The following is a 17,698-nucleotide window of genomic DNA, read 5'->3' on the forward strand; positions in this document are numbered from 1 at the left end:
GGGAGAGCACCATGAGCTGGAGGCCCCGGTTTTTCTATATTTATCCAAATCAGATAGCCGAAAAAGTAAAAGAGAACTAAAGTTGAGCGGCGAACAGCAAGTTTTACAGAACGTCGCACTTCTGCAGAACCTCCGCCCAGCCCCGCCGCCCGTTCCCTGGGACTTCCGCTTTCGGTCTCACCTCTTCTCCTAGAGCCAGAGTGGTTCAAGCGGTAACGGCCGCGGGGCGTCGCCGGAAGTGTCGTAAACGTCGGATATCCGGTTCCTCTGGGCGCTAGGGGAGCTGACGAAGAGCGCCGCCGCCCAGCAGTAGACGCTCTCTCTGCCAGCTGAGTCGCACTTGCCGCGGTGTGTGAGTGAGCCCGGGCCCGGTCCCCTCTCCCGCCGCCGCCATGGGCTGCACGTTGAGCGCCGAAGACAAGGCGGCGGTGGAGCGGAGCAAGATGATCGATCGCAACTTGCGGGAGGACGGGGAGAAAGCGGCCAAAGAAGTGAAGCTGCTGCTTCTCGGTGAGGGGCTGGGGGCGGGGCTGGAGTGGTGGTCGGGAGAGCGCAGACATTGGGGAGGCCTGAGCGGGGTCTGACCAGACCAGGGGAAAGGACCCCAAAGGGATCTGGAGGGCGTGCCGGACATGGGGCGGGGTGTTGGGGTTGGTGGCTGAGGCCCGGGAGAGCGTGATTAGGGGGTGGGGTTTGGGGGTTGTAGGAATTAGGCCGGAGAGGGTGTGACTCCGGTATAGAACTGCGTTTAGCGAAGAGAGCTTGGGAGTATGGGGCGGTGGGACATTGAGACTGTGTTAGGAATATGGGGAAAACTCATAAAGGAAGAGCAGTTATTAAGGAAGATTTTGCATTGAGTTGGGGCTTGTTGGTAACAAGGAGGACGGGATAGAGTATATGTTGAGTTTGTATAATGGTTTGTGAGTTTGGAGCGTGGTGATACTTTGTGACAGGATAAAGCTGGGAGACGTGAATGATTAATATAAATAGATAGGCGGGGACAGACTGGTCACATAAGAATCCTCTTATTTGTTGGAGACTGCGCGTTTTGAACTGTTAGTAAGGTGAAGGAACCCTGGATTATCTGGGAACGTGAAAGTAGATTGTTGAGATTAAATGGCAAGTTCTCAGGTATAGAGGTAAAGAGTTTGGGTGCAGAGGCCGTTTATACTTTCCCACCTTTTTCTATCATTTTTATTCTCTTAAGCCTTTATAACTCCTTTCCCTGTTTCTATTTTTATTATTTTATTATTTTTTGGCGGCCGGCCAGTGAGGGGATCCGAACCAAGATCGATGTAACCCTGCTCTCTAACCAACTGAGCTAACCAACCAGCCCATTCCCGTTTTTTAATAGGATGGGGGGGGGTATGAGCTGAGGAAATTAAAAGAATGACTTGTTTGAGGTTTGTGGCAGGAGCTGTAGTGGACAATGGATTACACATTGGAAATTGCTGAATAGTTGAGTTGCTAGGGGTGATTGCAGTGGGAATGGAATTATGTTAGGATTAATTATGGGATTGATATATTTACAGTAAAGGCATAGATTTCTGGTGACCTGCTTTTTATCTTTTTTGGTCTCTTCAAAGCAAAAATATTGGCTTCGGAAATTACTGTTCATGTTACCTGTTACTCGTTTTAAGTGGCTTTTGTGTACAAGTCAGATGTATTTTACTCAGCATCATTTAGTTTTAAAAATTTTGAGAGGCTCAATAAATCATATAAAGTACCCTGGCATTAGCTTACCGGTAAGTCAAGCCACGTTTCTTCATTATTAGTGTTTTCTAGCGATCCGTTAGAGAAGAGTAAGTACGAGGAATAGTTTCTGTAAGCAATAGAACTTTACGTTTTAAAACAATTTACTTTTGGGCCAACACCGTGGCTCACTCGGGAGAGTGCGGCGCTGGCCGCCGCGGGTTCGGATCCTATATAGGACTGGCCGGTGCGCTCACCGGCTGAGCGCGGTGCGGGCGACACCAAGCCAAGGGTTATGTTCCCCTTGCCGGTCGCAAAAAGGACCAAAAAACAAAAACAAAAAAAACCCCAATTTACTTTTGAGAAAAAGGATTAACATTACGGAAAGTGCCAAATTTTCATGGTGTAAAGCTCCAAAGGACAGACTGTACCATCATACCCAAGACTTATTTTGTACTCCAGGATTTGCTGATTGTTAACATACTTAGTTGTTTCTACATGCGTTAACATACTTAGTTGTTTGTAGATTGCAGAAACTCTGGTAACAGCTTTTTTTTGGATATAGGGGAAAAAATATGCATTGGAGCTTGAGCCTCCAGATTGAATACCTGAACTTCCAGAAGGCATGAATTCAAATTGTAGTTCTGTATTGCCACAGTCTGCAAGGATATAACAGGTATCTTTTCTGGATGAGCATGGTCCCTGGTACATAGTACGTCATCCTTAAATAATTACTGTTAACCAGCATAAGCCAGCTAATGTTGGACGTTGGTTTTGGTCCTTTTAGAAGTTTGATATAAACCTCAACACTCAAGACATTAGCATTTTCTATACTGATTGATTGGTTATGAAATTAAAGGTGTATTCTCAATTTCTGTGAGGGATTTGATTTACATTGACCATCAGAGATCCCCTTAGGACATTATCCTATTGTAATACAGTTGTAAGCTGTGAGCCTTTCCTCCAAATGACAGAATTTGGCAGGCAGAATTTCGGCAAGCAGACCTAGTTCAAATGTCTAGAAAAATCTTTATTCAGGACTTTATAAATAGTGCATTTAATTCAAAACAAAATTAAGCACATGATGACTTAGGGAACTGGAAAAGCAGTAAGCAAAAATCAGAGTACTAAAACGTACTTTCCTTTTAATTTTTACCAACTTCATTGTTTTTTAAGTAAGTGTTTTTATGTTCTTGAGCAAGTAAAATCAACAAAATCAAATGGGTTGCAGAGACAGATACTCTTGCTTCAGCCGTATCATAATAGCACATATGAAATTAAAGTTATATTCTGTGCTATTTCTATAAACAAAATGCACCCAGTGCAGTATATAAATAATTTTCTTTTTGCTGTAGGATATTTCCTTTGATGTACATGTAAGTCATTTTTATTTTATTACTATGAAACTGTTGAACTTAGTTTAAGTTGAGATCTATGTACTTACTCTTGTCTCTCCTGGCACATAATGTATTTTCTTCCTTACAGGGATGCAGTTTAGCATAGTGATTAACAGCATAGGCTCTTAAGTCAGAATGCCTCAAATCCTAATTCCCATCTACCAGCTGTAACCTTACTACTTCCTTTCTCTTTGCCTCAGTTTTCTTATCTTTGAGATAGAGAAAATACTTCATAAGATTGCTGTGAGGATTAAATATGATAATGATATAAAGCAGAATACAGCCTGGCACATAGTACTAGCTCAATGAATTTTAGCTATTATTGTTGTGATTAAATCAAAGCGAATGTTACAGATTATAGGTACTATAGAAATTCAAATTAGGAAGTGGTGTGGGCTGAATTAGTTTAGAAAGACTTTAGTATTGTAATTCTTCCTTTGATTACTTTTGGTTTGAGTTGCCTTTAGATGTTATTGGGATGATGTTGATATGCCAAATTAGTGTTTAATCACAATAGTTTATTGAAAGAAAATTATATTATGCAGAGCTTCACAACTAGTGTGAAGTGCATAGGATGGTGTACAGGTATGCTGTTTGCAAATTTTTTAATGGTGTTGAAATTTTAAATCGTTTTTGTAACTTCAAAATTTTATAACAGTTAATGGACATAAAGGATGAGTACATTTTGTAATGACAAATATGCCAACTATGTGATTTGATCACCACATATTGTGCACAAATACTGATAGTCAACTCTGTACTCCACAAATATGTATAGTCAATTGTTTCAATAAAAAAAATTTTACAACAGCTGAAATAATATTTGAAATTTTTGGTATGATTTCTCTGTAAACTTCCTGAAATTGGTAATTAGAAAAAAATTTATTTGGAAGGTTTATGCCAATTCAGTATTTAATATAATCTGTAATAACTTTGTACTTTTTTATGTTATAATTTCATAATATAAAGAAAATTTTTTTTCACCAACCCCTCCAGCTTATCCCAATGAGCCCTACAAATATTATCATTTTCAGTATATGCCATGATGTGACAAAAAGCTGGGAAGCACTGGTATAATGGACAAGAAGAGCACTGCTTTTGGATTCACACAAAACTGAATTCACAGGAGCTAGCCGGTTAGCTCAGCTGGTTAGAGCATGGTATTATAACACCCAGGGTCAAGGGTTCAGATACCCATTCCCGCAGCCGCCATAAATAAAAAAAGAGCAAAAAACTGAATTCAGTTCTCAACTCTTATTTACTATCTGTGAGACCCAGAGCAAGTAACTTAACCATATGAATCATAGTTTTCACATATGTAAAGTAGGGATGATGATGCCTTTTTTATAATATGAAATGAGATGTGTGTAAAATGCTTAGTATTAGTGCGTAGCAAATAATAAGTACCTAATAATTGATAACTCCTGTCTATAATGATGTTTGTGAGGCTTATTATTTTAGCTACTTTTTTTCAGAGGTGTTTCAGACAGATATTTGCTTATTTTTCTTTTTTTTTCATATTAATATTCTCTTTTCAGAGATCTTCAAAGTATTTTACAAATATTCTTTTGTGGTAAAAAGAATTAAATGTTATCATTTAGTTTTGTACGTTATTGAATGATCTACTCCTGTGCTATCTCCAAATTTCCATTTCTTGATATTTCCCTTTAGCGTGTCCTGAGAAAACATTATTATACAAAATAAGATTAATGCTTTGTTCTTTAGGATTTTTGCTGATGTGTTGTGGCAAAAATTAACTCACATGCAAAGAATTGGAATCACATAATTTACTTAAACCCTATATTATACAATTGATTATTCGTAAAGTTCTGCATATTACTGACTGAATCTGCTTATTATTGAAAATAAGATTGTCCTTTGATAATTATTCTATTACATTATATCCTCCTATAGGATGATATTTTTCATAATATTTGCCATTTATATGGGATAAGGTTCATAGACAGTTAAATTTCTTGTGAGGATGCATCTTGTGTCTGAAGGGGAAAAAAGAAATTGGTTTAAAAAACAGAAATTGCATTGCAGAAAAAAGGTTTTTTATTTTTAAATAAGCACTTATACTTTGTATTATGTATTTAAATACATTCATTACTTTTGCAGTCTGACAGTATGGTACTTTTCAGAAATCTTCCCTGAGTATGCTATTCCAGTAGTACAGTAATGACCATAGAGCAGGGTGCTTAGTGCTTACTAGATTTGAAAGGGCATGTAACATTCTAATCAGTGCTGCAACTGTGTTTTTTAAAAAGTAATTTTTAGCCTATTAAACTTATTTGCACCATTACAAAAAAGTATTTTAGGTTTTGGACAGTTGCCTGTGATAAAAATTTTTCCTAGTGGACAGAACTTTTTTGGACAAGATTAATGGAATCTGAAGCCCTATGCTGTTTACTCTGTTCCTTGCCCATGGTGCTCAGCTGCTTCATCCTCTAGTTTCTTGGGAAGGAAAAGGGAATTGGTGGGTTTCTACAGGTATTTCCTTTTTTCCCACCCTCTCTCTCTTCTCTCCCTGGTTTCTTCCACAGCATGTTTTTTTTTGTTGTTTGTTTTTAATCTGGGTGCATATAGCCCTTAGGGCTTCAGAGGATCCATGAACTTTGTAAATTGTTAGCAAAATTTGTGGTTGTGTGCATTTTTCTGGGGAGGGGAGCCTTTTTTTTTTTTTTTTCCATCAGGTTCTTCCACAATACTCCCTACCCTCCAGGCTAAAAGTCCCTCATCTGTGATCAGGAAAACACAATATAAAGAGACAGTTGCAGGAAAATCAGTAGCCACGCAAAAATGGAGTGTTCAAATTGCAAAAGAAAAAACCTAGACGTTGTAAGAATCTAGATGAGTCTTTTTTTTTTTTCTCTTTTAGAGAACAATCTTTTACTTGGGATTTTTGAGAAATCTGTTTTCTGTACTGGTGAAGGCTCCGCTTTCTCTTCTTCCCTCAGTGAGTTAATGAACTACTACTTGCTGCCACTTAGCCTAAGTTAATATATCCAATACAGAACTTGCCTTCCCTCTTCACTTCTATTCCCCAAATCCACCTCTTGTGAACTTTTCTGTTCTGGCTCCAGCATTCTCAACATCATCCAGGCTGAAAACTGCATTTGTTTTTAACTCTTCTCTTGCTCTCATCTCTTATAACTAGTCATTTGCCAAGCCCTGTGACTCAGTCATTACCAGATTTCAGATTTGTGGATTTCATGGGCCAGCAAAATTTAAAAAAAACACACTGACTAGAATTCCAATAGTTTATTTTTCTTCGTAAATACATTTTTAAAATATCTCACACTGGTGTCAGTTATGATGACTCTTTAGTTTCCTTTCTTCCATGAAATCTTTTTGATGTTCTGAATTGATATGATCTGTTCCTCTCTTTTTGAAACTTCATAGTACTTTTTATGCCACTTATCTACCTTATAGTATGGTTATTTATACATTTAGCTGCTTCTAACTATGTGGTCCTTTAGGTGGGAGGACTAAGAATTTCTTATTTTAATATCTGTTGCAGGACCCAGTACAATGCTAAGGAAGGAACAGGAATACCACTTATACCAGTACAAGTAAAAGAGAGGTTTATTGAAAAGACACAGTAGGCACCTTCATAGGCATTAGACATCCAAGTATAGATAAGAAATGAAATATACACAGGTCAGATGTACATGGATTGTGATACACTTGCTTTCCCTTCCCCCTATTTTTCCTAGAGCAGAATGGCTACTTGCTCTGCTTTGATGGTAGTCACCTCTTCAGATCAGCTTTCTCTGCTCACTTATGACTTTTTTGCAGTCCCTCCCTCACCCCCAATCTTCAACTGTGGTTTACTCTGACAACTTATGTGGCTTACACAGTGCCTGACTAGTAGTTCAAAAGCTTCATGTCATCTGGCTCAGGCTCCCAGGATCCCTATTCCAGGTTCCTGGGAAAGAGTGTGAGATTCTAGTCTTGTCAGGTGCCCATCACAATTTGTTCATCTGTGGTCGGGGTTATAGGTTGATGGGGTATCATGAATTTTATAGGGCTGATCCTTTCAAGGACTGGGGTGGTCCAAATTCTCCATTAAAGAGGCATGACCAGAGAGTTAATGATTAATAAAAACATGACAGTACCCACCACCTAGCAGATATTCATTAAATATAAGTTGAACAAAATTGGATGAGTTGGAAATATTGAGGAACTAAACATATTACTGCTTTAGTTTCTCATGAATTCATGAGAACATGCCTGCCTATTCTCAATACTGTTGTCATTTTGTATAGATGGGAGATATAATTAAATTCAAGTTTAAAATTAAATTGCAGTAGGGTGCAGGAATTTTTTTTTTTTTTTTTTTTTTTTTGACCGGTAAGGGGATCGCAACCCTCGGCATGGTGTTGTCTGCACCATGCTCAGCCAGTGAGCGCACTGGCCATCCCTATATAGGATCCAAACCCATGGCCTCGGTGCTACCAGCGTTGCAGTCTCCCAAGTGAGCCACGGGGCCAGCCCCGGGTGCAGGATTTTAAACTCTTGTTATCAATGCATCCAACTCAGAATAGTTCATGTCACCTGAATTTAATTACCTTCAATTTTAATTAGGAATCATTTTTTAAAAAATGCTTACTCGGACAGTCAGTTCAGGGTGTATGCTTCATCATCACTCCTGCTTTTTCCTTGTTGATTTCCCCTCTTCTCCTTTTATGAGAACCAGAACATTGTCCAAAGCTAAGGAAAGAGGTAAACAGATAATTTTGCTCTTATTAACAAGCTTGCTCATAGCTTTTTATTAGAGAGTAGCTAAAAACATTTGGCAAAGTAGATTGCTCATAGATTTAAGCTATCCATGCTGTCTTCACCTTTTGTTTACTCAGTTTAATTTTATTGGAAAGTGGGGGCTTGTTGGGGGAAGTGGGGAGGTAAAAGGCTTTAAGTACTCAGGAGCTAGAATATTAGCAATAAAGACCAAAAAATAAAAACGTTGTGAGTCTCATAATAAAAAATGTCTAGAGCAGTGGGCACTAAATTTGTTCAGACTGAAGTTTGTTTTAAAATTTGTTTTCTAGCCAGCAGAATATAGTGGACTGGCGATAATTAAATACATCTCTTTGAACTGATAGCTCAATTCAGAAATAGGAGATACTGTGTAATAATAGAAGACAGAGAGCAAAGAGACTGCAAGTTGGGAGATTAGTCCTAATCGCTGAGCTTCATGTTCCTTTTTCTGCACCAGTGAGGGGTTTAAATTGGACCCCATGGGTCCCTTGTCTGTGAAGTTAATATTATAAGTCAGATGAAATATTTTAGTAAATTATGAAAGAGAGGCCTATTTTTGTGTTGTTGTTTCTCCTCTTCTTGAGTTTGATTAGTTTGATTGAAATTAGTTTAGCATTCATAAAGCTGCTTAGGAAGACAGTTAAAAACTGAAGTTAAAGTCCTGAAGACATAAATTCATAATGTAAAATGTTCAAAAAAAAAAAAAAGAAAAAGAAATTGTTCTAGTATTTGATTTTCCCTCCGATTTTAATTGTCATCATTTTGGTATAATTCTTTTTCATTGTTTAGCAAGGTAAAGCTATCTTTAAGTCTTTATCTATCCAGGTGATCCTGTTACTTGCTTAGTAATCGGCTGTATCATTTCTGTAATTCAAGCTGCTTGAATTGAATAACATTGTGTTGGGATCACTGTTCTAATTTTGATACAGTGCTCTATGTAACTGAAATATTCTATTTTTCATGACTTTCTGTTAAGTTAGAACAGAAATTAATACATCTGATGTGAACTAAGCAAAGAAGTATACCCAGAAGACCAAATTTGTTTGACTTGTACCTGAATAATAGCCTAGTAATCTTAGAAACAAATTTCAGGGGAGCTGGTCTTTAGCTCTCAACTTCCTTTGTTCCAAGTTAGACTTGGAAGATACTTAAAGGTTTAAGAAAGATTGTTAAGGATAAGCTGAGATGTTATTGTGTTTATTGATCCATTACTATTTTGCTCCTGTGGGCCTCTTTTTGTCACCATGTCATATTTTCAAATGGATAAATGTTTTTAATACTCATATAAAAAGGCTTTTCATTTTTTGAGTGATGTATTTTACATCTCAAAAAATTCTTGTTGCTTAACCTAAAAGTAGATAATACTCTGAAGTTTATTCTAACTGCTCAGTATAGTATTCTGAATTTTCTCTAGCTAAAAACATACACTCTATTTATATATTTAAATTGTGCTCACATCACCTGCTTTTATTCATCTGGCCTGCTATTAACATTTATTACACTGGTCAAATAAGGACCATTTAAATCAGACTTATTTAAAATTAGCAAGGTAGCTTGATTCTTTCATTTTGTAATTAATCTTCCTGTGATGATTGATTGTGCAACCTATTTACACTGGGTCAAATACTAAAAATTCTCTTTTTCTTTTCAAGTTGGATTTTAAAATTGAAATAGTACTCCTTTAAATTCTAAGAACTAATTATTGAAATGTTACACTGGATTTGGATTTCTATTTTAGTCATGTGTTGATATTCCTAGTTTTTATATTTGGTTATTAAATTGACAATGTTTTATATTTTGATATGACTTTGAAACTCACTAATATGATTTTAAAATCATTAGGTTAAAAATACTTTAAAATCATTTGAGAAGGAGCAAAACTCCTCTTTATTCACTGCTCTTAAAGAACTAATGTGAAAGTGGATTTTGTCAAGGGCTTTGAAAATTATATTTTACAAACTATTGTAAATTACAGAGGGATTCTTTTAAAGTGATATACCTTTAATGGAACATTTCCCCTCTACTTCTTGAAGTTAGAACTTGAGAATTATTAACTTCAAAACAGGGCTCTGTTTGATGTAATAATATAATTACTACCATGATTTGCATAGATAATGTAGTTCTCATGTATGTGGTATGATCGTTCAGTCTTAAACTTTTTATGGAAATTATTTCAATGTTGAGTTATTTATGTATTTCTGAAAATAAAAATTGAACTACTTCACCTTAATGATGTAAATCTTTTTCACCATTTTGCAGCATTAATAAATCCTCACATATTTTGGTTATTCCATGGTATTAAAATTATTTTACTTCTTTCCTTCATTTACTTCTTAGAAGTATACCTCTTATTCTTCTCTTTTTGTTATTATGGTTGTCACTAAAATGCACATTCCTGTGCACAGTAATATTTGTAGTTCTTTAGATGTTTTCAAGATTGCTTAAATTTTTTAAAATAATCTTTGTATTTTGGAATAATTTTAGATTTACAGAAAAATTATAAAGATAGTGCAGAGAATTCCTATATACCCTTCGTCCATTTTCCCTTAATGTTGACATGTTACATAGCTGTGGTACATTTGTCAACACCAAGAGAATAGAACTGGTGCCATAATGTTAAACTAAACTCAATACTTTATGTAGATTCCAGCAGTTCTTCCACTATATTCTTTTCCTGCTCCAGGATCTAATCCAGGATTCTCCTTTCCATTTAGTAAAGGTTACTTTTTATTGAACTTTTTGTTTTTCATTATTGTACCGTCCAATGGGAGGTGCATTTATTATTTATGATTATGTATATCTGATTGTCTTATATGTGCACGGGTACTTTTATAGCCTGGAGATATAAATGAGAAATAGACAAAACTCTTAAACAGTTCAAGTGAGGGACATATACAAGTAAACAATGGCAATATATGTGCAATGTGATTACCAATTTTGGAAGGAGGAAGAGGAAGAGAGAGATATTTATATCAGGGAAGTCCTCCCAAAGGAGGTGATGTTTGAGATGGGCCTTGAAAGATAAATAGGAACTTTTAAGGCAGAGACTGGAGAGAAACATATCTAGACAGAGAGAATAGTATGCACAAAGGCTCAGAACATGAGTGAAGAGATGATTAGATCTGACTGGATGAAGGGTTGGTGTAGGAAGAGTGTAGGAGATGAACGTGGAAAGGTATGCAGGGGATTTGGAGAGTGTTTATTTGAATTTTTTAGTAGCTGTATTTTAAGCCACATTTTTCATACATTGATTTATATTGTATTTTAAACTACGTTTTTCATTTGGAGGAGATTTTTGTTCTCCCTCTTATTACCTGCCTTTTTTGCCATCCCACCAGTAATTCATGCTGCAACAAAAGGTTAAGTAGAAGTAGATAGTTGTGTTAAACCCAGACTCTTGGGTTTCGGCTTAATAGCATTGGTGAGAGCCGGCCCGGTGGCTCACTCGGGAGAGTGCGGTGCTGGTAGCAACGAGGCCGCGGGTTCGGATCCTATATAGGGACGGTTCGGATCCTATATAGGGATGGCCCGTACGCTCAGCGTGGTGCAGACCACACCTTGCCGAGGGTTGTGATCCCCTTACCGGCCAAAAAAAAAGAAAGAAAGAAAAAGAAAAAAGCGTTGGTGAGCATTTGTGTGTGAAGGAAATTGAAATTGAAGGCACCTTTGTCATCTGGCAACTCAGTTTATAATGCTTTGCTATTGGTGAATTTTCAAAGTGTTGTTATTAATTTACATTTGATTAAATAGGTATGTAGAAAATGTTCTACGCTGCCATCAGTGTTTGAGGGTCCTAGGTAGAGATGTGATTTTTTTCATTTTTAAGTGTAAAATTCTGGGACATATGGGTTTTGATGAATGAATTTAGCATTACAATGAACTTTGGAGGACATCTCCACTGTAAGGAAGAATTATTTGTATGGATTAAAATGAGATCTTGTATTATTTGTGCATTATAGTTGTTCACGGCATTTCTGTTCCCTTTTACTCTAAATAATAGTTTTCAGTCATGTCATATGTAAATACCATATAATTTAGCGTTAGCACCAAAATGATTTTTTGTTGCCCTGTTTTCAGAGAAGTAAAAGGAAAATTACTCACCAGAGGCCAAAATTAGAATATTGAGGCAGCCAGAGGATAAACCCCCTCGTTCACAATTGACTGCTCCCTTAAGCATTCTTATATTCCACAAAGAGGAGGAAGGAATCCCACTTCTCCCCTTTCATTGGTCAGTTGCCCAAAGAGAACTACATGATCTTTAGCAACACTTAAGTTATGTTGTTCATATTCCCAAGTGATAACATTTTGAAGAGAGCTGCTGAGATGAGGGAGCTTTTTTTTTATTTTTTATTTTTTTTAAATCAAACCAACATTTTCCTTAGGTGATTTATGAATGTAAAATGGCTAATTAGCTTTCTCTTTGTGGTTCATAAGGCTTGTAAAATGATTGGATCATATCCATGTAACTGGTGAAAGATGTGAAACTCTGAACAAACCATATACTACCGTGTAAGTATGGATATATTTTGGTTGTTAGGGCTTTTTTTATATCTACCCCTCCTTCATTATACACTTACCCTCTAGAAATACTTAATGAAACAGTAATTGATATTGGGAGGGATACATAGGTGGCTTCAAAGGTAAATGGTAATGTTTAATTTTTTATGCTGGGCGACAGATACGCAGATGTTTATTTTGTTATACATATGTTATGAATATTCCCTTTTATGTATCCAATATTTAATTGAAATATCCTAAAATTTTTAAAGATAAGTAAGAAAAAATGTAATTCTTTTTTTTCTTTCTCTTTTTTTTTTGGTTGCAAAGGACAGAAAACTCATTCAAACTAGCTCAAAAAGTTGGGAGGGGGGATTTGTTAGAATATAGAGAGGTTTTTGTGGGAATACAGAAAGAACTGAAGAATCAGCCTGCAGGAATTGAGGCAGTTCTGAGACTGGCCAGGCTGTTTTGTCTCTGCTTTTCCTGTCTCTTTTTTGCTGTCTTATTTTTACTTGTTCTCACCCTCCCTCTCCCTCCCTCTCCCTCCCTCTCCCTCCCTCGCTCCCTTCCTCTCTCCCTCTCCCTCCCTCGCTCCCTTCCTCTCTCCCTCTCCCCTTCTCTCATCTTCCTTATCTCCCTTGTCCCATCTATTTTCTTTTTTCTCTCTCTCATGGCATTTTAAGTCTTTCTGTACGTTTGTCTCTTTTCTTCTCTCCAGACCAGCATTCCTCTGAATCCTTTCCTATATGACCTTGGTGTGCATGAGGCCCTATGATGTTAGCGTAGGTTTTCTTTCACATGTTGTGACTTTTTAGTTCGTGCAGAGTCCTCAGATAATCTGATTGGTCTGCTAATTTTTTAGAGCTAGCTAGCCCAGGGTATAGGCCCCCGACAGCCTATGGCTGGGTGACTTCTGTCTCAGGTATTTACTACTGATGTAGCCCAGATCATGTGACCATTGACCACTAAGGAGAGGAAGTAGGGATTTTTCTAGAAGGGATTATGGGCAGGCAGATGTTCTGAAATTCTGTCTAATATATCAATTAAGTTTTATCAAAATTTTCTTATATACCCTTTAAGCCTTCTTGATGATTGGTATGTGATTGCTTTCTAGAAAAATCTTTTTCAGACAAGAGATCCATTATTTCTGCCCCAGCGACAACTCACTGCCCTCTTTTACCCTTAAGGGATTCATTCATTCATTCATTCATTCACCCATTGAACAAATATTTAGAGTGCTGACTATGTCTCAGGCACTCTTTTAGGTGTTAGGGTTACAGGGTGGACAGGACAGATTCATAGCAGTTTATTTTACTGGAATGGAATGCTGGGTGCAAGGGAGCTGGGACAGGGTTTGAGAGTAAGGTTAGAGAGGAGTGACGCTAGTGAGTGACTTCACATTTATTGTCAGTATAGTCATGGGGTGGGAGTTGAAAGCCTAGCCAGGAGTGGGTGTGGGTTGAATAAAGATAGCAGAGGAATGGAAATCTTCTGTTTTTGTTAACTGCCCACATTGAAAATTCCATCCATTGTAGCTGGCATTTACAAAATGTGATTAGGCAACCACTGAATATCATAGAAACTCAAGCCATTTATAGTTATTAAGTGCCTGCTCTGTCCTAGATTGTGCTCTACATTGGGGAAGGAGCACAAAAAGAAGGCACTATTTTGTGCTTTCAAGGATTGAGATTTTGAGCCTAGGACTAGTGGAGTCCTAAAGAGGCACAAACCCAAATAATTACAATAATTAAACAAGTACTAGTGTTATGATGGGTTTTTTTTTGGGGGGGGGGGTGTTCATTTGTTTATTGATTTCCACCTGATTACTCCAGAAAGGATTCATGATGGGGGGTGGGAGGCGTCAGCATCACCCACCCTCCCATTATGGCAAGAGCTTCTGAGCACGTATAGTAAGGCATGGTCGCCTTGTCTTGGGAAGAGACACCTCTGAAGGTATGAATTGTAGGGTGTAAACTCTGGGGCCCAGGACTGTGCTTGTCAAGGTAATGGAGCAACAGCCACTTTCCTAAGAGTGAGGCAAACTGCATCTGTGCAGATTGTGGAACTGGGTCGGGGTTTCTGTTCTCACAGACGAGAGACCAAGGGTCTATCCTTTTGGCCTGCTCCCCGAGTGGGTCACGGACTATAACCACCCTGGCTGGCCTGGATGGAAAGGTTTAACCAGAGTGGATCATGCAGTGACCAGGGCTGGAGCATCTGGCCAGGGCCGCCTCCATTTATGTTCTGTTTCCCTGCACAGCTTGGGGGAGATAGGCACAGGCTTTGGTGAGGACCACAGCCCATCTTGGAACGGGAACCCACAGGGGTGAGTCCAGACAGACAGGCAGGGGACAGCAGGCTGGGGAGAAGAGAAGGTGGGGATGCAACATCATTCAAAGATGAGCTAAGCCCATAGCCCACCCTCCAGAGACTGCTCCTGTGAGTGGGGGGCTAGGTAGCTGACAGCTTTGCCCCTGCCCCCTAGGCCTGTCCTGGCAGAAGGGGATGGACTATCGGCAAATAAGCTTTTTCCAAAAAGATCCCATTCAGGACAGAGGCCTTGGGAGACTACCCAGTGTCTCAGCCACCTCTGCCCCACCTCTGTGTCTGAACCCTGTCCAGGGTTCCAGTTCCAAGGTGGAATGGGCAGAATGTGGCCACCACGCTGTGTCTTTCTGGGGTGGGTGTGGGCTGCCTACCTAGTGTACCTGGGAGGCAGAAGTTTCTTTGCCTCTAGGGATGAACTTCAGCTAGTTGCTAAATATTCAGAATCATGACTGCCCCCACTTGGGGCCATGGTTTAGGAACTCTTATCACACCTGCCACAGGACACCTTTAGGGCATTAGGTTGATTGTGCTCCAGATGCTTGGCCACACTGTTGTGCATGGTCTTGATGAATGCCGGCCATGGGGATGAGCGTGCCTACTTTGAACTGCTGGAGAACAGCTCATAGCCACACTTGGTGCACACTTAGATATCTGGATCAAGGTGCTTCTGGTAAACCTTGCCCCCAAAGAAGCTGCAGAAGGACATGGTACCACCAGGACTGCCGCGCGCTTGCCCTGTTATGATGTTTGACACTAGCCTGTAGGGCCAGGTTGAGCCTGATCAGGGTGCTCTTGAGGGAGAAGTAAACAGGCATGGAAGGGTTTTCAGGTCATGGCAAAAAAGGTTTTGTTACTATTCTAACCAGAAATCAAGAAAACCAACCAGCAGCTCACGAGAACCAAGGAAATTAGGCACTGGGAAGATAGTCAAATAATTTTTTTTAGAGTAGCCAGAATTGGCTAGAAATAAAATGAGTCAGGTGGCTGAGAAGGACAGTTTGGAAGTTAATTTTGGAAAGGAACTTCTGGGACTGATGCTGAAAAGGGATAGTCTATGCCAGCCATCAGGGTGGGAGTGATAACTGTTCAGGAGGAGTGGGGAAGCCTTCAACAGGGGCTTGAATTAATAATGGTTTCGAGGATGTTTATATATGCAGAGGCTTGGCATGTTTAGAGGGAATAGTGGGCTGGGTGAAAAATTATTCTGATATTTTAGGCTAAAGAAACTTGCTAATTTCACAGTAAAAATAGATCTCTAACTTCTCCCACTAGACCATAAATTTCTAAACTTATTTGTATTTGAAGTCTCAATGTCCAGTAGTCTGGGCATATAGGAGACATATTTGTTGGAAAAAATGAATGAATAACAATTTTTATTTGCTTTGTGACATTTTTTTCGTTTGTAATTCTTCTAACCTTTTCTTTTATTGAATTAAGAAGCAACTGGTTTTTGTATTTAGTACCTGGAAAAGCATTTTGAATGAGATGTCATTTTTAACCTTAATCTGAATTTTTACTGTTAACTACTTATACCTGTTAATTTAAAAAAATCAATGGAGCAATAGGTTTTCCTGTTGGAACTAGCATGGACTGTGCTCCTGTGATCTTTAGTTGTAGGTATTCACATTTCTCTTCTCTTCTCTCCCCTCCCCTCCCCTCCTCTCCTCTTTTAGAATAGCAATCTTAGGGCTGGCCGGTTAGGTAAGTTGGTTAGATAGAGTGTGGTGTTGACAACACCAAAGTCAAGGGTTGGGATCGCCTTAACAGGCCAGCCACAAAGGAGGAAAAAAATAGCAATCTAACTTGAATGCTCTGCTGGTTTGATACTGTGTAATTATAAAGTACCCTCAAGCATGAATAAAGGAGGGTGGCCAGAAGACTCTTTCTTATTGTTGCTGCACTGTTCAATTCTTTCCACTCTTTGTCCCTTCCTGAGCAGGAATGCGTGATTGGAGAACATGCTAATAACTGTATTATGTTAGTATTGTGAATTGTTGAGTTGATAAAATGTGGATCCATGGTTTGATTTTAGGCCACTGTGTGTCAGAATAGATTTATTTGCTTTTAGTGTTATAGTAATTGTAGTCATAAAATATTAGGATGCAAACATAAAGTAAGCACATCTAGGCCAAAACCCTTCACATTTTATATGTAGGGAGACGGGCATTGTGAAGTTAGGTGACTTGCCCAGGGTCACACTGTTAGTCATGGCAGAGCTAGGATTAAAATTTACTCTTTAGAATTCATTACTACATGGTGTCATTACCTAAAAAAACCCCATCTTTTTAACTGCCTGTGTTGTAAATGAAAGGTGAGAATAAGTTAGGAAAAAGTCCAGCATATTTGCTGATCAAGTTTTCATCCTTCTGTCCGGGAGGGGCTGCCTATGCCTATTCCAGAGATATGTTCCCATATGTCTGATAATGTGGGCCTGTAGAGGAAAGAGTCTTGGTCCAGCACTGGCTAGAGGGTTATCCAAAAATACTTATATTCTGGGACTTAGCTGTCCAGCACTCCGGTGCTAGTTATAATCCTGAATTATTAGAAGTTTCAAGACTTCTCTATAGAAACAAGTATTTAAAAGGGAAAGAGTTGTTTTAGGTGCCACAGAAATAACCACTGCCACAGGTGAGTAGTGGTGCAAAGACCTGTGAGGAAACTTCAAGGAAAAGCTATAGAGGAATAGATGAGTTAGGAGTGTAGGAGAGGATGTAGTAGGCAGGAGTATTTAGGGCTGAAAATATATTTAACGAAGAGAGTGTTTTTGTTCCTCAGGGTGGGGTGGAGAAAATGACTAATGCTTTGACGTAGTTTTCTGTAAACTTTTAGATTATGCTGCTGTTTAAGTGTGTGAATCCAGATTCCATCAGGGGTTTTATTATTGTGAGACAGTTGCTAAATAGTTATCCCATTTCTACTGGGATTTTGAACCAACATCAATATCCAAAGATTTTTTAAATTAAACTCTTTGGTGCCTTAACATCACTTGGTGATATTCTGAACAGTGAAAACAGCAT

The 17,698-nt window shown here is 38.5% G+C and overlaps 1 protein-coding gene and 1 pseudogene across 1 annotated transcript in view; one reads left to right on the forward strand and one right to left on the reverse strand.

The window, feature by feature from the left end:
• The first annotated feature begins 287 nt into the window (after positions 1 to 287).
• GNAI3 (G protein subunit alpha i3) overlaps positions 288 to 17,698 on the forward strand; it is a 40,490-nt gene continuing 23,079 nt past the window's right edge. Inside the window, exon 1 of the mRNA XM_063104968.1 lies at positions 288 to 510. Within this exon, the coding sequence (XP_062961038.1) occupies positions 393 to 510 (118 nt within the window). The 5' untranslated portion in view covers positions 288 to 392. The remainder of the gene's footprint in view (positions 511 to 17,698) is intronic.
• LOC134385041 (methionine-R-sulfoxide reductase B1-like) lies at positions 15,087 to 15,387 on the reverse strand (annotated as a pseudogene).

This window comes from Cynocephalus volans, chromosome 8 (genome assembly GCF_027409185.1).
Source record: "Cynocephalus volans isolate mCynVol1 chromosome 8, mCynVol1.pri, whole genome shotgun sequence".
Lineage (NCBI taxonomy): Eukaryota > Metazoa > Chordata > Mammalia > Dermoptera > Cynocephalidae > Cynocephalus > Cynocephalus volans.